Source organism: Gymnoscopelus microlampas (assembly GCF_963454915.1).
Source record: "Gymnoscopelus microlampas genome assembly, chromosome: 21".
NCBI classification, from domain to species: Eukaryota; Metazoa; Chordata; class Actinopteri; order Myctophiformes; family Myctophidae; genus Gymnoscopelus; species Gymnoscopelus microlampas.
Genome location: NC_139958.1, coordinates 35,507,328 through 35,531,744, shown reverse-complemented (window position 1 = coordinate 35,531,744; position 24,417 = coordinate 35,507,328). Strand labels below are relative to the sequence as shown.

Sequence of the window (24,417 nt, the reverse complement as noted above, 5' to 3'; positions counted from 1 at the left end):
TAGCAATAAAGAGCGAAATCTCTCCGCCGTTTGAATATGGTCAACTGTTCTCGAAGTCAATTCATAATATGTACGTTTTCCATTATGTCCAAACTGCCAATCTCAACTCAACGACATACTGCACATTAGGCAGGGCATGAATATTTTGAAGCTTTGAACGAGACACACACACGCACACACACACACACACACACACACACACACACACACACACACACACACACACACACACACACACACACACACACACACACACACACACACACACACACACACACACACACACACACACACACACACACACACACACACACACACACACTGCTTTTGTGCTTGATGGAGTTGTAGAAATAGCCCCATCCTCTGGTGCAAGTGAGTTACTTCATGAAGGCCCTCAGGTATAATCAGGTGTGTTCTGGAGTAGACTTTGACTCACAACATGTTCTTCTACTGGTTCTCCTCAGTCTTTCCAGCTGTGTTCGACAGTGGGAAGCTGTCGTTTTTTAACACCTGCTGGCAGTGGTGGAGGAAGTACTCGAATTTGTTACCTAAGTAAGAGTAGCATTACCTCAATGTAGCAATGCTCTGTTACAAGTAAAAGTCAGATATTCAAAATTGTATTATTATGTCATGCAGAATGCCCCATTTAACCATTTCTCTTTTGAAAATAGCAAGCTGTACAAGCTCACAACATGTCACATCGCGTTGTCTTGTGAGCTTGTAGAGCTTGCTATTTTTGAATATCTGAAGCATAAAATAGGGCTTAATTGGCAATTGGTTATATGTTTTGTACATCTGCAAAGTATCTAGTAACTCAAGTTTTCAAGTAATTATAGTGGCATAAAACGTACAATATTTGCCTCTGAGATGTAGTGGAACATAAAGTATTGGAAAATAGAAATACTCAAGTAACGTAAAAAAAGACCTCAAGTACAATACTTGAGTAAATGTACGTGGTTACTTTCCTCCACTGCCTGCAGGTGCAAAACCTTCAGCCTTGCATTTTGTGCTATGAATCATTTTTCATGTCTGTTATTTCCTTTCTATTTTAGTATTAAGATCTGGGAGAAACATGTCAAAGCTTAGACAAATACCACCTCAAGATTGGACTTGGACTTTTGCTGGATACAAGTCTTTGGTACGGTGTCATGTTAATTATTCATTTAGAAATCTGGACACTTGTGTTACCTTTCCCCCATACATCATTCTAATTCCCACCTTAAACATTGCACCTGTTTCTTCAGCCAGTGCATTTGATGAATGGTGCAAAGATGTTGATGTCATATTTGATACATCTTTTTTACTCACAAGTCTAGCAAACACAGCAAAGTCAGCATGAGTAGTTAACACTGCATTACATTATTACTCTCCCACACATGTGGTAATCCATGAACAATTAAACTTAAACTTTTCATGAATATTTTATATTAAAACACTTAACCTAATTTTGGGCATGTTGTGTGAAAAAAACACAAAAAGAAACAATGCATTGGATCATGACACGTGAGCTTGTAGATCGGCTATTTTCGCCTTTCATCGTATGAAAACGTATATAGTATAGTATATAAGTGTTTCAGCAGACAGATTCTGACTACATCTGTTTGGAATGTAAATGCAACTAGTATGAGAAACATATTTTCTGAGAATGAATTTACTTAATCCACATGAAGTCCAAGACTCCTCTAGATATTTGTGTGTGGATGTAATGATGCCTCGTGACTTCCTGTGCAGCCAGGCATCAGATTAATTGTCTTTTGTGTACTACATCCTTGTACAGCATGTATACTGCACAGCACATCCTTGGTAGTGGCTTGAGCCCTCTTTGTGGACTATTATTAACCCTGCAGACTATCCTCAGAACGCAGTCATTGTTGGATACTGCTTATTAAACATTTGGTATTCATCAAATGCACTAACTGAGGCTCGTCTTTATGTTGCGGACAGCTTGTACCATTAATTTCAGCATCAGCACTCGATCAAGCTGTCTCACTGCAGCAGCATCAATACGTACTCAAGGGAAGCTACCTAGGACTGCATTAGAGCAAGTATCGTAATCTAACCCCGCTAGTGGCGAACGGTACCGCTACCGACCGTTCTTCTAGTGGTAGGGTAGGATGGCAATGTCCGTCTGATCTGTCTGTCTGTCTGTCCCTCCGTCTGTCCGTCTGTCTGTCCACCACTGCCTTGCTCCTAACCTACATGTCTCGATTGTCAAGGAATTTGCCGTGTACCTTCATGCTCCCCCAGACGATGGGCCCCCACTGAGGGTGACATACATGACCTTTCCTCCAGTGCCACTATTAGGACAACGTTTCCAGTTGGGTGCATTAAGGACTGAGCTAGCTGGCTAAAGGAAGACTATAGCTCGCTGGTGCTTTTAGACTTGTCGCGTTTGCCTGTACACCAGTGCAACCACACACATCCCCTGGTTGTACAGGTGTTTAGTGTTGAGACGGACGTGTCAGTGGCTTTAATGGCATTACATTGAGATCAAGAGCTTACGATCTGTGATTACTGTAAAGTATCTTCCAAATCTATAGCTTATTTGTTCCAACCAGATCACACACCCAGTCCATTTATTCCCTTTGTATTTCCTCACAGAACGTGACAGTATTTGTAATGAGGATTTTGTATTCATCCTGAAAAAAGATCCACAGTGAACCATATGATAAAATCAGGACTTTGTGACTAAAGGAATTGTTAATTCCACACTCATTGAACGTTTTGATTCTTCTTCATGATCCACTTGCTATAATACATTGCTATAATACATCTTTTCTCAACAGGTAATCTGTCCTACAGGACTAGCAAAATAGAAAGATTAGAAAATACAGCTTTGGTATTTTATTCCACCACTTAAGCCCTATGTACTTCCTCATATGATCTGCTTTTTTTCTAATTTAGAACTTTTTGAAATTTGTAGAAATGTGTCAAAAGATTTAGATTTGTTTCCGCTTATAATCACATGCCCCAAAATAGTGGTTAATTCATCTTCGTGATCCACAGTCCTTTATTGTTAGATTATAACAGGTAATATATTATATCCTACAGGGCTAGCAAAGTACAAAGATTAGAAAAGACAGCTTTGATATTTCATTACGCTTTGAAGTCAGTCAGTGATTCTCTACAGCAGAATGGTTTTGAAATCTTTGTGCTCAAGGCACACCAGTGGGCAAGTCAAAATCTCAAGGTACACCTGTATTTATAGCAAAAATAGCTGATCTGTAAGCTCACAAAGCATTGCATTGCGATGCATTATGTGAGCTTGTAGATCTGCTATTTTTGCTAATATTTATTTATTTTAGTTGTATTACAGCAGATTGCAATAATAATGCGTGGCTGTCATAAAATCACACGGCACACCAGTTTGCCTTCTTGGCCCACGGTTTGGGAACCACTGCAGAACTCTCAACTTTAGCTTCAAGCTGCATGAAATCACGTTAGATTACTGAGTGCCAAATCTCCTCAGCAGGCAAAGCAGATTTGCTTCTCTTGGCTTCCATTCTTGTCCACATCTAAACTAAGTTGTTCTTCAGGCTTGACTCACAGGTTGGCCTGGTAACTAGAAGAGCAACTCATCCAAATATAGAACGTCACTGGTATTTCCCTGAAGCATTGCCACCATGCCTCTCTAGAGGTACAGTAGCAGGATGGGTGACCGAGGAGAACAAGCAGTTTCGTGTTCCATGTCTTGTTCTACTGAAGTGGATGAAGGGTTTTCAACAGTCCTTCATCAAATACAATTGTGGGTGACAGGATATACTTCAGAGGAGAACTTTGTGGAAAACAGGATGGAGCGGAAGCCGAGTGACACCACGCCACAACACACAACACAGCACCTCTCCACTCCTAAAACCCTCTCTGCCTCTTCCTGCCTCTTGCTCTCCCTCTGAGGCCTCTTTTACAAACCTATGGAATGAACATCCAACACCAAGTATCAACTAAAAGGTCTCTCTGCCAGACCACACAGGAACGCTTTCTCCAGAGATAATACTTTCCTAAACCTTAATAGAAAAGAATACATTTTGTGATCTGATTTGATGATGAGACTAGCTAGAGTACGTTTAGGTCCTAGAAACAGAACAAACCAAGGTTGTAACTCTTAAAAGTAGGACAATCCTTTGACTTTTGGTGGAACGTTTTCAATAATAATAATACATTTTATTTATATTGCACTTTACATTTGAAACAAACCTCAAGAAGTGCTACAGTACAGAATAAAAAAACATTTGCATAAAACAATCTAAAAAAGGAGGGTTTGAAAAAACTATTAAGAAAAGCAAGGGGGGCAAAGAAAACCTAGGGGATATGACACATCTGGAAAAGTGTGACCACACCCCAAGGTCCCGTCGAGTGAGACAATGCTTTTCCTGAATTGACCGTTCCATTATTACTATTATCACCTCTGTAAGCTCTCACCGGCCATTTTCAGTGAGTTGTGTGACCACGACTTCTTCTTCAACTATGTTCAGTGTCTGCTCTCGTATCATCCGCTGCTTACTGGGAATCTTTTGCCTCTCTGACTGGCCTGCCTGTCAGAGAAGCCCCAGATTATTATACAATGGACAACTCTCGGCTGACCGTGAGAAGGAACTCTTTTGTTGCCTATAAGCAGCAGCTCTTTTCTAGGTAATTCCAGTGGCGTGCCGCTTATTCATCATCACAGTACAGGCGTCTGTGGAAGACCTCTTAGCTATCGGCTGCTTCCCACAGCCTGACTTCAAAGACTCTTATCTTTGTTGTCAAGGTAACGAGTCAGTGTGGCTCAAGCTCCCTTGTTTCTGTCCCTGGATGCTGGTGACAAAACCTTCTGCCGCCCACGAGGACCGAATCCGTGCGTGTTCCTGTGAGGACCAGATGAAAAACCTGATGTTAAATTACGGTGAACAGACGTTCCGCGTTTGGCCGGGATTGTCCTGGTCTGTCCAGAGTCTTGACAAATATCTCAAAAACTCTCAAATGTCCCGGTTTTCAGCATTCGCTAATTGTCCCGGTTTTCACCACAGCCAAAATAACACTTGTTTTGAGTGCTTACATGCAGTAGATGTTTATCATGTTCTGTCCTGTTGAAAGGTGCAGTCACTAGGCATGCTAAGTGCTAAAATAATTGTCCTAATGAAGTCAAAGAAATGGTCTATTTGAGATATTTTTTTAAATAGAATTTAAGTGATTATGGGTACTGGTTTGGGTTTTTGAAAATAATTATGGTCACCCAATGTTAAATTAAGTTCATCCTTTTGTTCCAAAAATGGTTTTGGGAATTAAAATGAACTTCGAACCTGTCCCACTGGCCAGAGACGATTAAGATTAAGTACATTTCATGACAATTTCTTTTCACAGCACAGCTAGGCCTATACTACTACCTTGTGTACCATAGTTACATTTTCAGCATTTTCTTTTTCACACCAGAGAATTACATGGAAAAAAATTATCACTTTCACCGGCTAATAAAGCTTAATACATGGCAAGAACTTGATACACAAACATTGTTCCTCATTAACACATTTGCATAATCTCAAATATATTATACTGTATACTGCATCTATATCGAGCATATACTATGTTATTACATATACTATTGTTTTGAAACAACAATATATATTTTGTTTTTCATATTTTTCTTTTTTTTGCAATAATAATAATGCAAAAACAGAAGTTTTTGTTTGCATTTGCACCCCATATATTTTCATAAGCTTTTTTTCCCCCCCATATATTTTCATAATAAAAAAGTGCCATATATCGTATCGATGTTGTGAGCCCAATATCGTAGCGTAACGTTTCATGATTTTTGTGTATCGTCACACCCCTATTAAGTACAGTACTTGAGTACATGTACTTAGTTACTTTAACCCATTAAGACCTGGAACTGTGTCATTTTTAGATTTGAGCTAAAAAACATTATATTACACTTTGGGCTATGTCTGTGCCGCGCTATGAGCTTGTATATCTGCTATTTTTGAAAAATCGTGAAAATCTTTGAATATATATATTTTTACATTTTCTTTTTTAAAGGTATTTTTGGGTCTTTTTCTGCCTTTGATAGGATAGTAGGCTGACAGGAAATGGGGAGAGAGATGGGGGATGACACACAGCAAAGGTCGTCGGGATCGGGTGTCGAACCCACGACACGCTGTCAAGCTGGATTGCCAGCATGTGGTATGCGCCTGGACCGCTAGGCCAGCGTACGCCCCTAAAGCGAACATTTTTAACTCAAATCTTTGCTTCTGGGGGGGTCCCTGGAACAAAATATTTTGATGGGGTTCCGCAGCCAAATACGTATAATTTTGGGGGTCCTTGAAATGAAAAAGATTGAGCACCACTGATATAGAAACATAGGGTTTTTCAGAAAACTGTTGAGATTTAGGAGACATGTAGAATCGTCTTCAGTGGGTTAAACCACTGATTATTGATCTGTCTCCCTCTCTGTCTCCTTTCCCAGGTGTCCCTGATCTTCCGGGGCGTGGCGGTTCTTCTCCTCCAGGATGGAGGTGTTGCAGTGTGACGGCTGCGACTTCCGCGCCGAGTCGTACGACGACCTGAAGAGCCACATCCAGGAGGTGCACACCGCCTTCCTGCAGCCGGCCGACGCCGACGAGTCCGAGTCCGCGAGGGATGAAGACGAGGAGGAGGAGGAGGACGACGAAGAGGAGGAGGAGGAGGAGGAGGAGAGAGACGAAGAGGACGCTGACAGCAAAGAGGACAACAAGGGCTGCTCGCCTCCTCCTAACGCTGGAACCAGTGAGTGTTTATTTAAATCCATTAAAGACCGGACCGGGGAAAGCATCTGTGAAAATAGCAGATATATACGAGCTTGTAGATCTGCTATTTTTGAAAAATGGGGAAAATGTGTGCGAATCTTATGAATATATATGTTTTTTAAAGCGAATATTTTTTAACTCAAATCTTTGCTTCTGGGGATTCTACAAATGTCTTCTAAATCCTAACAGTTTTTTTTTTAAACTTATGTTGCTATACTGTATATCAGTGGTTCTCAAACTTCATCAAGGATCCCCAAAATGATGTATTTGGCTGCGGAACCCCATCTCAAAATATTTTGTTCCAGGGACCCCAGAAGCAAAGGTTTGAGTTAAAAATGTTGTTTAAAAAAATATTCAAAGATTTGCACCGATTTTCTAAAAATAGCAGATCTACAAGTTCTAGCAGATCTACAAGCTTGACGCCTCGCAGATGCGTCGCGTCGCGAGCTTGTAGGTCGGCCCGTTCTCGGCGTGTGACGCCGCCGAACGATGGAGCATAAATTTGGCTTTAGATGGGGTTATATACATCATTCTACTAGTAAAAGGTTCAAGGTTGTTCTTCTTTTGTTACATCTTGTGCACAGGTACATAAATAAGAGTAAAACGTATATATTTCTTCGGCTTCCTTCAGACATTGTAGCAGCATAGGTTATGATGATAATAATAATAGTGAAGAAAAAAGTTAAGATAAAGAGGCAACAAAACAACAAAAAATGTCAAAAAAAGAAAAAGTCCGTGGCCATGATTGTTATTTCATACAATGACAATTTTCAAAAACAATGGAGGCAGTGGTTAGCCTCCCGCTGTGTGCAACGACCTAAAGACCACAAGGCAGAAAGAATCATGGAATCAAGAAACAAAGAGACAATCAGGGACCTTGTAGGATGTGTTTTACAGTCAACTACAAGACAAAGGCAAAGTCATTTAATGTCTTTTCTATTACAATTGATGAGAGCACCGACGGTAAATTTTATTAGAGCCAATCAACTCACTCAGTCAACAATTTGATGCTCTTTTGTCTGATGATAATTTTGGACACGGCCTGCCGTGCCACACAGGGAGGGGGGTGTTCAAACGTTACTTTCAATTAGGCTACGTGCAGAAATTGGGACTATTCATGAACGAGAAATGGAAGCCAGTGTTAGAGATGAACCAGACTGTTTCATGATCGCCTGATTGTGCTTCGTGTTCGGATGAAAGGCCGCAACAAAGTTGTTACAGACGGTGCTTGAATTGGGTCAGTACTCAACATCGGTACAGACTAGAGTCCATCTGACGTAAGTCTTTTTTACCCACCTGAGTACACTTACTGGTGTATCTAGGTAAACATGTTGGGAAGCTGTGTGCAATTGCACGCGTTGTTCCCAAGTGCCCTCTGTGCTTTCAATGCTGCCAGCCTTCTGCTTCCGCCTTGAAATCCTACAAAATGATAGATTTAATTTGGACCAAACTGTCACCTGAGTTTCAAAGTTGGTTACAGCAATGGACCACTACATGTGAGAACATGTCACGACAGAAGAAGTGGGGAGTTTTCAATGAATGGGGCAACAATGGCCTTACATAAACCTCATTCACCAAATGCGCGTACTGTATACAGTATATGATCGTTTCCATTCTGCATTCCCCCCCCCCATCTGAATTTGTTCTTTGGTTCGATTAAAATGCACTTGTGTGTGGCGTCCGCTGGCCTAGTGGTCCAGGCGCATACCACATACGCTGGTAAGCCAGCTTGACAGCGTGTCGCGGGTTCGACTCCCGATCCCGGCGACCTTTGCTGTATGTCTCCCCATTTCCTGTCAGACTACTGTCCTATCAAATAAAGGCATAAAAAGCCAAAAAAAAATAAAAAATGCACTTGTGTGTGGAGACATGTGGGAGGTTATCATGCTGTCATGGCTTCTTACAGTACTTTGAATTGTCAATTATAATGACAATTTAGACATTTAGCAGATGCTCTTATCCAGCATGAGATCGTAGGAAAAGGGAACACTGAAATTATTTATATTCTTTGTGCAAAGTCAATAGTGACACACCTCCTATGAACAACAACATGTTTATTTGTAGTATATTTGTAGACCATCAGGCTTCTCTTAATAATTATATTTACAGCCCCATGCGGACACTGATCATAGCACGCATATGTGCTGGTGAGCATCATAGGCTTGTTAAAGAACCCCAGCATGCCTATGCCTATTCTGGGGGGAACATTCACCGAAAATAGCCGATCTACAAGCTCAAAGCACGTTGCACCGTGTTTTGAGCTTGTAGCTCGGCTATTTTTGGCGAGGAGATTTGGTATAGACAGGAAAAAAGGTCTGAGTACAGTTGTAACTCAAGTCCGTTTCACTAAGACTAGAGGGCTTAAGTGGTTAAAAGCCTGTTGATGCTTAGTGACAGAATAATGTGACAGTGTTCATGCTTTTTAGAGTGGGGAGCACACATGCATGCACTGAAAAAAAGTAAACCGGCCCAAGTGAAGTTGCATTTCGACCAGTCAGACTCCTGACCTAAATTGGGTTTGACACCCCTGGTCTAGAGCTTGAACAAATCTGTATACTATTAGGTTGGTTGCAATTAACCACTTATGCCCTATATACTTCGCCGTATGATGAATAGTGAAAATAGCAGCTCACAACTTTTTATCACATTTTGAAACTGTGTTTTGATGCAGCAACATTCATTAGATGAATGTCTCAGCACCGAAACGTTAATACAAATAAAAATAATAATAAAAAAAAAACACTATTCGTTGCTGTCCGGCAGAAACCTCAAATTCATTTTTTCCGCTTTTGCATTTTTTCCATAAATCAGTGCTATTGAACACCCTTTACGTCTGTGTGTCTATTAAACAAATATTGAACCAATGGAAAGTATTAAAAAGTGCTTCTGACAAAACCAGCTGACTCCATTGGATCCTCAAACGTTCTGCTAAACCAGCTAAGTCCCTCAAAGGGGTGTAGAGTTTGCTGGTTTTGCTGACTCCAGGCTCCACCCCCCTTTGACCTCCAACCCCCATTGTGAGCTTGGAGGTACATTCAGCTGTACTTATCAATGATGACCAAAACCTCCTAACTCCACTTTTTGTTTTGTTTTTGTAATTTCCTGAAAAATGAACATTTTGGGGTTAGCTGGTTTCTGCCGGACAGCAGAGACATTTATGTATTATTTAGATAAGAAATGACCAGAGGTTTTTCATGTGAAACACCAAGACCTTTCAATTTTTGGTATTCAAAGTTAGCTCTGGTCCATAACAAGTTCTCCTTGTAATTGATTGATTGATTGAAATTTTTATTAGGCAAAAGAATGTAAAACAACACAGTTACATTTATAATACTTTTGTCTTAAAGGTCCGACCAAAAAAGTCCTTGCAGACTTGTTTCCGCTGGGGTCCTTGAATTAATTAGCATTAGTAGCAACCAAACTGTTCAAATCAACATGAAGATACAGAGAAAAAATACCACTATTTACAAAAAAAGCATGAAAAATAAAAAATATATATACAAAAAAACACATTAACACTATGTGAGGGACAGTATGGTATTTGTTGGAGAATCATCGTATTTATTATGTCAAATTACATTGTTATTAGTGGTTGAATTACAGTACAATTGTTTTTTGTTTTGTTTTTACAATACTTCTTGCTATCAACAACACTAACAGAAGTTTGTGTCTTTTTCAGGTCCCAACTCCCATGAAAGTTCCAGTCAGCCATTACAAAAACAAACAGCTGAATCCCTCCGATTTTACCAGTGTAAGTTCTGTGTTCGTTACTTCAGATCGAAATCCATCTTGAGGAATCACAACAAAAAGGTGCATAATATACAGGAAGATTCGGATACCAGTAACTCCTCCGTCCCCCAGGCATCTAAGAATCCCAGGCATCTAAGAATCCCATACACTATCGTAATGCACAATGACGGTACTAAAGTGTACTGCTGTCAGTATTGCACATATAAGTCCCCACGCAAATCAAGAGTCATGAAACACCAACTATATCATTACAAAAGGCCCTCTGAAGGTACGCAGGAGGCTTCAGCACAGGCTGAGGCAGAAGAGGAAACGGATGCATCCAGTAAATTCCTCAAGGGAACATTTGCCTGTGAATGGTGTGACTATCAGACTAATCAGAGGGATAGCTGGACTGATCACGTGGTGAAGGAGCATGGTGACAAAGTGAAGATAGTTTCCGGTAGTGAAGAGTTGGACGGCGAGGCAAGCACAAGCTCCTCCAAACCAAATTCTCCCTCTTCTTCCAGAAGCCCTTCGAGGTCAAATATAACACCCAATGATGTGAGTGCAAATGAGGGATCCACAGTGGAAGCGCCAGAACACGACTCGGGGGAGCCGGCTGCTGAAAACCCGTCCTTGCTGCACGCACACATCTCTGCAGCAACACCAAACAGCACAGGCTCCTCCATTGTGTCCAAGAGGTTTGCTGCTGTGTCAAATGTCTCCAATTCCGCCAGTGAGGTGGATGCCAGCCTGCTCAACGACGAGGACTCTCAGAGCAGCTTGGAAGAGAATGATGAAGATTTAGGTGACATAGATGATCCCAGCTATACTGGAACGCTGTCAGCCGATGCAAAAGAACTTTTGACTGATGATGAGAGTAACAAATTACTGGAGACTAAAGGGATACCATTCAGAAAGTACATGAATCGCTTCCAGTGCCCCTTCTGTTCCTTCGTAACCATGCATCGGCGGAGCATCTCCCGGCATATCGAGAACATCCACCTGTCTGGAAAAACTACAGTGTATAAATGCGACAAATGCCCGTTCATATGTACCAGCCCTCTCAAACTAGGCACACACAAGCAGAGCCACAACTCCTCGGACTTGGAGACTATGGACCTAACAAGTGATAGCCCAGAACCACAGGATGATACTGCAGCAGACCCGGTAAACGGAAGAAGTGTAGGCTCCAGGGTCAATGGGAAAAGAGCGTGCACCGCATTGAATGATCTAAATCAGAATCCTCACCGCTGCACTCTGTGCAGCTTCTCCACCACCTCCCTAAAGGGCCTGAGGGTTCACCAGCAGCATAAGCACTCTTACTGTGACGACCTCCAGGCCAAAGTCTTTGAAGGCCAAGGGACTGACCAGCCCGACACTGAAGAGGACAGTTCTCCAATTTTTCTACAAAAAACCCAAACCTCCATTCTTGGTCTTGCCACCAAAAAGCCCCTCGTGGCAGGGAAAAGAGCGAGGAAGTCCATCAATGACTTGCCTTTGGATTTGTCTTCAGTTAAGAAACGAACTAGAATTGATGAAATTGCAAGCAACCTTCAGAGCAAGATCAGCCAAAGCCAACAGGATATGATAATAAACCTAGATGACATGGATGAGGAAGATGGGGCAGAAAACCACACTGGTCTCGATGAAGACGCAAGCAGCCATAGCAGTAAACACCGTTACAACACACAGCAACTTAAACTAAGAGGATCCCTCAACTCTCATGAGAGTGGCAGAATAGGCAAAAGGAAAAGCAACCCTAAGTCTAAATCTAGAAACATTCCCATCACTCTAACACTCTCAGATGACAGTGAAAACGTGTCTGCTGACCCTAATGATCTCCACGACCAGAATAACCAGGACAGCAGGGACACTTTCCAGGAGAATGCAGAATATACGGATCAACCTGGAATAGCGCGCTTCTACTGTAAACACTGTGATTACCACAACAAGTCAGCCCGCAGTGTCAGCACCCATTACCAGAGAATGCACCCGTACATCAAATTCAGCTTTAAATACATTCTAGATCCTGAGGATCAGAGCGCTGTCTTCCGCTGCCTGGAGTGCTACATTGAGTATACAAATTATAATGATTTACACCAACACTATATGGAACACCACCCCGAAGCTAGCAATGTTCTCAACTTTAACCAGCCAAATCTGGTGTACATGTGTCGCTTCTGCTCATACACAAGCCCCAATGTCAGGAGCCTAATGCCTCATTACCAAAGAATGCATCCCACTGTCAAAATCAACAATGCCATGATCTTCTCCAGTTATGTGGTGGAGCAATCTCACAAGGGTGGAGAATCTCAAACACTGAGGGAAATACTGAACTCTGGTCCTAAGAATTTCAATTCCCCCACCTCCACCCCAAGATCCTCCTCTAGCCCGGCACCGAAAAGCACCTCCAAAACCCCCGAAGCCACCAGTGCTGAGACAGAAGCTCTGAAAGAGGCTGTGGCCGGAAACGTTGTGATCTATGACTGCGACGTGTGTTCCTTCTCCAGCCCAAACATGCACTCCGTTTTGGTCCACTACCAGAAGAAACATCCAGAACAAAAGGCGTCTTATTTCCGTATACAAAAGACCATGAAGGTCATCTCGGTAGATAGCTCACAACCTGCTGCCAACTCTGCATTCAACCTCAGCGTTGCCACACCACCGAAGCCCTCGGCCACCTCCTCGTTGTATGGATCTGATGAGGACATCTTCTACTGTAAACACTGTGTGTACAGTAACAGGTCTGTGGTGGGCGTGCTGGTCCATTATCAGAAGAGACACCCAGAAGTAAAGGTGACGGCAAAATACATCAAACACGGCTCTCCTACCCCTGGACTGATGAAACTAATGGACGAATTGCAAATCGCAACTCCCAAACAGTTTCTGAAGCAATTCCACAATAATGGACATGATGCATCTAGTAGCTCTAGTCCCAAAACTGGAAGTGGAGAAAAGGGAGAGGCTGAGATGCTGTTCTTTTGCCAGCACTGTGACTATGGCAACCGTACTGTAAAAGGAGTACTTATTCACTACCAGAAGAAACATAAGGACACCAAAGCTAACGCAGATCTCGTACGGCGCCACACGGCGGTTGTCCGGAGTCAGCGTGAGCGTGCTCAGATGGGACAATCAGGAAATGTCGCATCTGTCGGACTCGTGACACCGCCGCCCCCAGACCCCGAGAACTCCTCAAGTCTCCGTTCATTAAAGTGCAGACACTGTTCCTACACATCCCCCTATGTCTATGCCCTGAAGAAACATCTGAAGAAAGATCATCCTACTGTGAAGGCCACGGCAATGACTATTTTACATTGGGCCTTCCAAGATGGCATTCTAGAGGCTGGTTATCATTGTGAGTGGTGTATCTATTCCCATGCGGAACCCCAAGGTCTGTTGCTGCATTACCAAAGACGCCACCCTGAGCACAACGTAGACTACACATACATGGCCAGTAAGCTATGGGCTGGACCTGAAACAACCCAGCAAGAGGGCAGTTTAGACACTAAGCACTACCGATGCAGAGACTGTGCTTTTGAAGCCTGTACCATATGGGACATCACTAGTCACTACCAAGCAGTTCACCCATGGGTCATCAAAGGGGATGAATCTATACTTTTGGATATCATCAAAGGAAATAGGCCACCTGAAAAGCTGACGCCGCCAATGGCCAAAGAACATTCAACGTTCAATTTCCAGTTTGTTGAAGATGACGGAGCGCTGGTCATCGCTACCCCACCCCAAGAAAGCATCTCCCACCACTCTCATTCCCGCATGTCCATTTCCAACAACACATATCAGTGTACTGTCTGTTTGTCTGAATACAACAGCCTCCATGGCCTCCTTACACACTATGGGAAGAAGCATCCTGGCATGAAGGTGAAAGCTGCGGATTTCGCACAGGAGGCCGACATCAACCCCAGTTCCGTTTACAAGTGCCGCCACTGTCCGTACGTGAATTCTCGGATCCACGGGGTCCTTACCCACTATCAGAAACGACACCCGTTAGTGAAAGTCACTGCAGAGGACTTTGCAGATGACATAGAGCAGATCCCTGATTTAAACGAAGGGGACGACAAATGCAAAACGCAACGGCAGGGCTATGGAGCATACAGATGCAAGATGTGCCCCTACACACATGGGACACTGGAGAAGCTCAAAATCCACTATGAAAAATATCACAATCAACCAGCCACCGATATCTTCGCTCACGCACATTACTCCTCCATTAAAGATTCAGAGGCAGTAGGCGAATGCAGTTCAACGAGCGTGTCGGCGGCGCCCCAGGTCCAATCAGACTTTGAACACGCCCTCTCCCAGTTCCCCGTCAATAAGACAGAGAAACATGCTATTTTCAACTGTCAGCTGTGCAAATACTTCTGCTCCACGAGGAAAGGCATCGCGCGCCACTACCGCATCAAGCACAACAATGTTCGCGCTCAGCCCGAAGGCAAAAACAACGTCTTCAAATGTGCCCTCTGTCCATACACGAACCCCATACGCAAAGGCCTGGCAGCGCACTACCAGAAGCGCCACGACATCGACGCCTATTACACCCACTGTTTGGCCGCCTCCAAGACGATGACGGACAAGCCAATCGCTAAAGTGACGGTGCCCTCGTCGTCTGAAGGGGACAGCACTTCAGAGATGAGCGAAGAGCTGCGCTTGGCCGTGGAGAGGAAAAAGTGTTCTCTTTGCAGTTTCCAGGCCTTCAGCCGGAAGAGCATTGTCTCACACTACATTAAACGCCACCCGGGGGTCTTCCCTAAGAAGCAGCATGCTAGCAAGCTGGGCCGCTACTTCACCGTGATCTACGCCAAAGAGCCAGAGAAGACCGGCGACGAGGACGACAAGGACGACGTGAGGGCCCAAATTCAGTCCGAGGAAGACAGCCAAGTCGAGTGGCTGCCGTTCAAGTGTCTGAAATGCTACCGGTTGTCCTTCAGCACGGCCGTGCTGCTCTCCATGCACTACAACGACCAGCACGGCAAAGACCTGAAGAGAGACTTTGCCGTGTCAGTCAGTCCTGGGGAGGACGGCTCAGAGGCGTACCAGTGTTCTCACTGTGAGCTGACGTTCCTGGATCTGCCAGTCCTGGCAACACATCTGGTGAACCACAATGAGGACTTTGAGAAGAGGGCCACGCGGCAAGGGAGGAGGAGGCAGCTTCTCAGCAAGCAGAAGACCACAGACCTGCCACCCGACACCAAGTCTGATAAGGTTAGTATATGCAGAAGTTCATACCACGATCGGAAATGGTGTAAAACACCTTTTAAAATTGAATTTTAAATCCTTTTAAAAAGTGTTGCATATAAACATGTATCTTGTCTCCTTCTCTTTTCTGTTAACAGGAGAATCCTACAAACAAAACCCCCATAGGCTTCAGGTGTAACTTCTGTGTGGAGGTTCACCAAACCCTCAGAGCCATCTGCAACCACCTGAGGAAACATGTCCAGTATGGAGAGGTCAAAGAGGGACATGTCAAGGTAAACAGAATTATATATACACAATCCTCAACGAATTTAACTCTGAGAATATATAAATGGAACCAAGTGGACCTGTAAAAGTCCATTTGATTCCATTTGTACACTCCCTGGTTTACAGACACGTAAGGGTCCATTTGGTTCCTCACTATCAAATCATTTGGCTAGAGGGAACCCCCCTCTAGGACCACGTGGGGTCCCCGGACCCATGTTGAGACCCAGTGAACTATACCTCAACCTGTACCTCAACCACCAACACTGAACAGAGATGTGACTTTGTTGTCTCTCCATATCTGAACAATGATGAGCCTTGTTAGCAGACACGTTTTTTCAACTAAGCTCAGTGAACATGAACTAAGTTTAAAAATAAAAACCTAAAGATTTGATTTGTTTCTAATAACCACCTGCAGTGTGTTCACCTGTATCCTCAAGTAGTACTTTTGAGTTGAAAGGTCCACAAAATGTCATAATACTTAAAGTGAGAAGGAAGTCACACGCGTTGATGTTGGATTTTAGGAACATTGCCAGAATGGCAGGACTGTCCTCATAGACGCTACAGCTTATTTATGGCTGTAAGAAGTGCAGGGTCAGGTCCATCCACATAAAAAATATGCTTCCTGGAGGACATAAAAAGATGTTTGTGATGGCTACAAGAACTGCACTCTTACAGATGACGAGAGCACTGCTTTGTCATCTGTATGTCTGCCAATGTTTAGGGTAGTAGCAAAGACAGGAGTTTAATCAAGGCTAATAGCTATCTACATTTGGCCTGGGACTAATTTAAATAGAGTTGGAAAGTTCATGTTTAATTTAATCTTAACTTACATTTATTTTTGAAAAACCCCATCGTATAATTTAGGTGCGAGTCAATAGTGTGTCATAGAGGCAGCCAGTTATTATTGCAGTGAATTATTAAGAGGCGATATAATAATTAGAAATCTAGAAATGGGTTTGTCTGTGAGTCTGTCTGTCATTCCGGGACTAAACTTGCAAACTGATGGACCCGATCAGCACCAAATGTCTTGTGCACACTGCACACATGCATTATAAGGCAATGGGGGTCAGATCGGGCTGAAACCTTACCCAATAGGAGCAATGCCAAACCTTTTAGCTCGAGCCCCAAAAGAGAAACTGTATGTCTCTCCCGGACCCAAACTAGTGAAAATAGCAGATCTTACTACTTTTTAAAGGGTTTTTAAATGTATGGATTTTTGTTTTGTTTTGTTTGTTTATGAAATTCTTTTGAAAAATGGCAGATTCTTTTTATTACATTTTTTATGTATATTTGTTTTTGTAGGAAATGAAAAAAGGGATATTTACTTGCGACCCATAAAAATGGGTCCATGACCCACAAATGTGTCCCGGCCCACTGTTTGGGAACCACTGTCAGATGAAGCCACACCATTATTAAACCCTGTCTTACTTTATATTACCAATAGATTATTTAGTTTCTTTGCCATAGAAGTGTCTGTAGTGGGAAAAGTCAGCTTTGCTGGGCTATTGCTCTCATTTTGCACATTCACACGGTGTGACAACAACCTCCTGCAGGGTGTACTGACTCACTAGTTATTTCAGTTATTGGCCACTGCTCATGTAGGACCCATCATAATAATAATAATAACACATTATAATCATAACACACAACCAGTGTTGATTTTGACAACAAATTTGTATTTAGTTTTCGTCATAGTCTTTTGAATACAATTCCATTTAGTTTTAGTCATAGTTTAGTCATCTGAAATGTTTTAGCTTTTGTCTAGTTTTAGTCGACTAAAATGTATTTTGGCAGGCCTTGATGTCGCCTTAATGGCTGATTTTACACTTGGTTGCATGCTGCAAATAGCTTGTAGATCTGCTATTTTCAGAGCGCAACCAAACATAAAATGACTTGTCTTAGTTCTACTTGATATCTTCTCCACTAGTCCCTCCCTAACATTTTAGTCTAGTTTTTATTTGTTAATATATTTAGTCTTTCTTCGTTTTTGTCATCATAGCTTAGTTTTCATTTAGTTTTCATTTTGTTTTCGTCGACGTAGTCGAACATTTTTTGTCATAGTTTTAGTCGACGAAATCAACACTGCACACAACACAATTTTAAGCTTCCTCAAAGGGTATCCAAAACTATCCATGTCTGTAATTCTGTAATTCATTGCAATATACTGTAGTAGCATCAGACAAGTCAGTGGTTCTCAAACATTTCCTCTCAAGGATCCCCACATTGATATGTATTTGGCCGCGGACCTTCATCTGAAAAGAGGGACCCCCATAAGAGAAGATTTGTCAAGGTTTTTCAGCATTTTTCTAAAATAGCCCATCTACAAGCTCCCGACACGTTTGAGCGTATAGAGCCGCTATTCAATTAGCTGTAAAAACTTAAATTGGGCCCAAATGTTTTAAACCAGTGGTTCTGAGCCTTTTCTGGTTATGCGCTATATGAGCTTGTAGATCTGCTACTTTTGAAAAAACGTGAAAATGTGTGCAAAACTTTGAATATATATTTTTTAAAGCGAACATTTGTAACCAAATCTTTGCTTCTGGGGGGGTCCCTGGAACAAGATATTTTGAGATGAGGGTCGGCGGCCAAATACATATCATTTTGGGTGGTCCTCCTTGACAAGGTTAGAGCACCCCTGATATAGAAACATAGGTTTTTCAGAAAACTTAATGGATGAAGTAATAAGAGTGACTTTGCACTGGGCGACCAGAGAGCACTAACTGAACCATCTCTTCTTCCTTCCCGTTGCAGCAGGAGTCCAGTGAGCTGCCCCTGTCCCTCCCCGCAGAGGACAGCATGACTAACGGAGAGGCAGAACCCGACGGCTTGGAGACCACCTCCCCCACGACAACAGACCCACCAGAGGGCTCCTCCACTCCAGGCAGTGTCGCTGCCGTCGCCATGGAGACGATGGGAGCCCCCCGGACGGCCGGTGGCGCTGCCGCCGGCAGTAGCAGGGCGGCGGCTCTCGTGGCCGCGGCGAGAGCGGCCGTTTCGGCGGCGGCGGCAGGGGGCCAGCTGAAGCAGCGCTTGGCGTCCGGGGGCCACCCGTGTGCCCAGTGTGACCGGGTGTTCATGTCCATGCAGGGCCTCAGGTCCCACGAGAGAAGCCACTCGGCCATGGCCCTGTTCAGCAAAGAGGACAAGTACAGCTGCCAGTACTGCCAGTTCATCTCGCCTTTCAGACACAAGTAAGCTGAGATGACTGTAGTTTTTATTTACAGTTGATGATGGGAAGGATTACCTTGTTGGTCTGGCCAATATATTGGTTCTTATTTGACTTATTTGACATCATCGGTATAATAGCAATTATGCAGCCGATGTGTCTTTATTTTGAACCACTTTCAACCTCACATCCTCACATGTCTCCTTTGACAGTGGTTCTCAAACTGTAGTCCGGGGACACCCAGGGGTCTTGAGGGGGCTCTAGGGGATCCCCAGGAAAAGAAGGAACAGTTTAACCACTCTAACCCTATTTTATACTTCTGTTAAATACAAAAATACAGTATCTGATCTACAAGCTCGCAACTTATCGTGACGTGATAAACCTTAAACCTTGCTTAAACACATAGAGATTTGGCGAACCTTGACATAAAAATATTTGAGAACCACTCTTCTATGAGAGAGGCAGACTTAGGAACAAACATTCTAGTGAGACAGATATCTGATCTATAATTTGTTTTATTCAAAGAGGGAGAGAGAGAGTGAGAGAGAGAGAAAGAGAGAGAGAGAGCGCCCTCATCTCCTCTCGGCTCCCCCGGTGTAATCCCTCTGTTCTGTATGTGCCCTGACCTAGAAAGAAGCCGTTATTCTCATGCCCACCTATGAGGTTGGCATTAAAAAAAACACCGCAATCCCTGCAGGCACTCACACACACACACATCCATTCTCCCCGGGGGATTGTGGGTAGATGAGTTCACCACCCCACGGGTTCCCTGTTTTGTAGTCATTGGAAATGTGTTGCTGCTTGTTGAGAGATAAACAGAATCAAGGGCTTAGATGGTGCTAGGTGTCCTGCTGGAGGAACCATCGAAGCTGATGCTGTGGGACATTAGTGAATCTCTCCGTTAGAGCCTGACCCATGCCAGAGTTTTGTGTCCAACGCCTATCCAGATTTTGGAGAGTCCTAGAACAGTTTTCTCAGACGTTGTCATTTCAATGACCCACATAACTCTGAGAGTTACAGACCTGTAAGGGTCCATTTGGGACCCCCTGAAGGAACCCTGAGGGTCCCTGGACCCCACTTTGAAAACCACTGTCAACCAGGTCACCGATTAGAGATATTTTTTTGACCGATCTGCTAGCTCGGATCTCTTGTAGATCGGCTATTTTCGAACATCTTTGAAAGTAGATATATCGGCTAAACCGATATATCGGTCGAGCTCTACTCCCTGTCTCTGTTTGTCTGTCTCTCATATTGTCTGAGCATCTCTCTGTGTCTCCCCCCTCTCACTTGCTCTGTATTCTCTTTACCTTATCTGAACCCCTTTGTCCTGTCTCTGTTCTGTTTTCTTTTATCCTCTTATCGCCTCTTATCTGTCTATTTTTATACCCATTCCTTGTGTTTTTGTTGTTCTCCAGTCTGGACAGACATGTGCAGTCTCACCACGGGCACCACAAGCCGTTCAAATGTAAGCTGTGTCCCTTTAAGTCGTCCTACTTGAGCCGCCTGAAGAGCCACCTGCACAAGGCACATGCAGGTAAATAAATGAACACGCCCAGGGACATGACAGTACCCATGTTTTATTTCTGACAATTTTGAGAACAATTTCTATCATTAGGGCTTATGGGATTAAAACTAGTAAAAGACAACACTTGAGTGGGTTCCAGGGGGTCCCCAGCAAAATGAGGAACATGTTAAAACATTTTAACTTTAAATTGTATTCATTGAATCAGCACATTTTTGGAAAATCTCGAAATATTTAACAACACAAATATTCTCTTATGGCCCGCGGCCGAATCAATATCTGTTTGGGGTGTCTTCACATGAAAATGTGTACCAGTGGTGTGGAAGACTGTTGCACATCGTTTCATTTTCTTTTTGCAAATAAAAACATAATGGGAATCACAATGTTTTGGTCTGGAGACGTTCATCAGGTTATCTTAGATATCCACATCCCAAAATGGATATGAAAGTTGTGGATTGCAGCTTTAAATTATAATAATAATACAACGATAATGGTGTTAATTCATTGGGTGCCTGTTTAACCACTTAAGCCCTGAATAGCAAAAGTAGCAGATCTACAAGCTAATTTTTAAAGTTTTGAAACATTTTGGCCCAATGATCATGGCCAAAATAGGGACACCAGGTTGAAACTTGGATAAGAAAACTTCCATCCTGGCACAAAGTGGAACATATACCTGTAGTGTTGTGATGTTTATTTTGAAGAGGCCAGACAGCAGAAATTGATTCTGAAGGCTGACAGACACACCAACACCGGAACAGCACAATAGCCTCTCATTAAAAATAACAATAGAGAAGGACCTTCTTTCAAAATGTAAAGAATGTTCTCATCTTTGTGCTAGGAGCGTACAAGAAATACCAGTCAAATTTGACAGATGCTGTGAATAATGGACATGAACCAAAAATCTATTTAGAATAGTGATTATGTTTGAAAAGTGGAGGCCGGTGTCTTTCTCAGCATTCAATTTGATTGTTTGTCTGTCGAAACGCCACGCTCCACGAATCTCTTTGTGTTACGCTGGTGAATGTTTTGTATGCCGTGGGATCCATATCACATGGTGAATGGTTTGCAGTGGTGGAAAAGCTATTCACATGTTTTACTTAAGTAAAAGTATCGATGCTGCAATGTAGAAATACTCTGTTACAAGTAAAAGTCCGTAATTCAAAATGTACTTGAGTAAAAGTGTAAAAGTATTGGTATCAAAATGTACTTAAAGTACCAAAAGTAGAAAGGACGAATTCTGCAGAATGTCCCATTTCACAAGTTTTCAAATGTATGGAATTTATTAAAATCTTTTGAAAATAGCAGATCTACAATATCTCAATGCGTTGCATCGCGACACATTGTGAGCAGAGAGTAGATCGGCTATTTTCAAATGGCCGAAATGTGTACAGGGCTGAAGTGGTTAATGTATGTTTTGTAATTATAATCAAAATCTGTAAAGTAACAAGTAGTTAAAGTTGTCAAATAATTGTAGTGGAGTAAAAGTATAATATTTGCCTCTGAGATGTAGTGGAGTAGAAGTAAGAGTACTGACATTTTGAAATGCTCCAGTAAAGTAAAAGCACCTCAAAATTGTACTGAAGTACAGTACTTGAGTAAATGTACTTAGTTACTTTACACCACTGTAAGAGATCCATGTGAATATGCTTCTCTCCATTTGGTGCTTTGAAGCCATTCAAGGGTAAAGCAGCAGAAAATGACTGTCAATGAATGCACCTATTTTCAGAGTAGATAATTGGAGAATGAAGCAGATTTTGAATTTGTCGTAGCCCGTGCCCTGACTGGTTCTTGCTTGGACTTGTTCTTGTATTCAGTGGAACACCATTCCAAGTTGAACTGGTACGACAGCATCAAGGACAATATCTTATTGACAACAATGGCTTTGATTGATTGATTGATTGATTAGGACATTATAAGAAATATTACACAACAGTGATGTGGTCAGGAACGAGGCGCAGCCGAGTTCAGCAAGTATCGCTGGAGTTACGATCACTTGTCTTACTTTTACTTACTGTGTGCATTAACAAAATGTTTTGAACTAGGGGCAACAGTATTCAGTATTCGAACTAAATGATTTAATTGTTTATTAAAATTAGCAAAAAAATGTTTATAAAATGATAAAAAATATATATTTCCTTTAAAGTAAAAATAAACTTAAACTATAAAAAAGCTGCTTCTTGATTATTTGTTTAATCAAAAAAGTAATCATCTCCAAGAAGATAATCTTTGCAACCCAAAACAGCATGCACCATTTTGTTAGCATCATTTATGGGTTTCTTCTAAACTCATTTGGGCAGCCAGCGTTGTGCGGCTTCACAACACCTCATGACGACATGTGCCTCTTATTTGTCCAGTTTGTTGCGTGTTGTTCTATGTCTAAAAGTGGACCACAATGGAAACAAAGCTTTGGCTTTTTTTGGTGTATAATCCACGTTGGCGTTTTCTAAGTGGTGACATTGTTGTGTACCAATACTATGACAACTTTAGCTACTAGTTACTTTATAGATGTTGATTATAATTACAAAACATGCATTACCCACTTCAGCCCTGTATACATTTCGGCCATTTGAAAATAGCCGATCTACAAGCTCACAATGCGTCGCATCGCGACGCATTGTGAGCTTGTAGATCTGCTATTTTCAAAAGATTTGAATACATTCTATACATTTGAAAACCTGTGAAATGGGACATTCTGCATAATGCGTACTTTGTGTGTGTTTAAACTGCCAATAATAAAGTATTCTACACAATGTTCTTCTTCCTTCAGGAGAGCACACGTACAAGTGCTTGTCGTGTCCATTTTCATCCATGACCATCAGCCAGCTGAAGGAGCACTCCCTGAGAGACCACGGCGAGACCCTGACCCTCCCCAAGCTCCGGGCTGCCAGTCAGTCTGCGCACGGCAGCCTCAGGCCCTCCAGACTCGGCAGTGACACAGAGCAGGCTCCCTTGGCCCCAGATGGTAAGATAGATATGCCCCCCCTTAATGATGTCACTCTGTTAACGATCCGTCTCTGAAGCAGAGTTCTCTCACTGCGCATCCCAGGGGATGTACGGCCGTGGTGGAAGAAGTACTCATTTTACTTAAGTAAAAGTATCAATACTGCAATGTAGAAATGCTCTGTTACAAGCAAAAGGCCTGTGTTCAAAATGTTACTCGAATAAAAGTACAAAAGTATTGGCATCAAAATATACTTAAAGTATCAAAAGTAAAAGTACTAAAATGTTTGAAAATAGCCGATCTACAAGTTCACGACGTGTCGCGATATTATATATTCTCTCATTTGGCCGACTTCTAGCTAGCTATTGAAATAACAGTGAAATTAACCACTTCCAACATGGCATCCATATTTTGGGCATCTCATTGTAGATGAGAATTCAGTGGAAATAGCGAGTCTACAAGCACAGAATGCATAAGCTATTCCCACTATTTGTTTTAAAAATGTGTGAAATTATGAAATAGGGCTTAAATGGTTTCAATATTCCTCATTTTGCCGGGCACCCCTAGGAACCCCCTCAAGGACCCCTGAAGGTCCCCGGACCCCACTTTGAGAACCAATGAAACAGTATTTACAATATGATGCATTGTATGCCCTGAGTGAAACCCCAATCCAAACACACATGTTACACATTATGTGATCATGATCTGATCATTACCAAAACAGGCTAAATAAAACCCAAACGGACGGAATTATCCTTTAAGTGGCTATTTTGTGTTCATTCTGATAAGCCCTCTTTCATTCTGGAGCTAGCAATTCTGA

The 24,417-nt window shown here is 42.5% G+C and overlaps 1 protein-coding gene across 5 annotated transcripts in view; it reads left to right on the top strand.

Annotated features, from left to right (window-relative positions):
• znf462 (zinc finger protein 462) overlaps positions 1 to 24,417 on the top strand; it is a 68,478-nt gene that overhangs the window by 26,865 nt on the left and 17,196 nt on the right. For 4 of the 5 annotated variants that reach the window (XM_084047388.1, XM_084047384.1, XM_084047386.1 and 1 more), the window contains exons 2-7: positions 6,440 to 6,738; positions 10,438 to 15,710; positions 15,842 to 15,976; positions 18,720 to 19,159; positions 20,550 to 20,668; positions 23,424 to 23,618. In XM_084047388.1, coding sequence (XP_083903514.1) covers positions 6,483 to 6,738; positions 10,438 to 15,710; positions 15,842 to 15,976; positions 18,720 to 19,159; positions 20,550 to 20,668; positions 23,424 to 23,618 — 6,418 coding nt within the window. In that variant the 5' untranslated portion in view covers positions 6,440 to 6,482. The remainder of the gene's footprint in view (positions 1 to 6,439; positions 6,739 to 10,437; positions 15,711 to 15,841; positions 15,977 to 18,719; positions 19,160 to 20,549; positions 20,669 to 23,423; positions 23,619 to 24,417) is intronic. The other variant, XM_084047387.1, reaches the window with a different exon arrangement.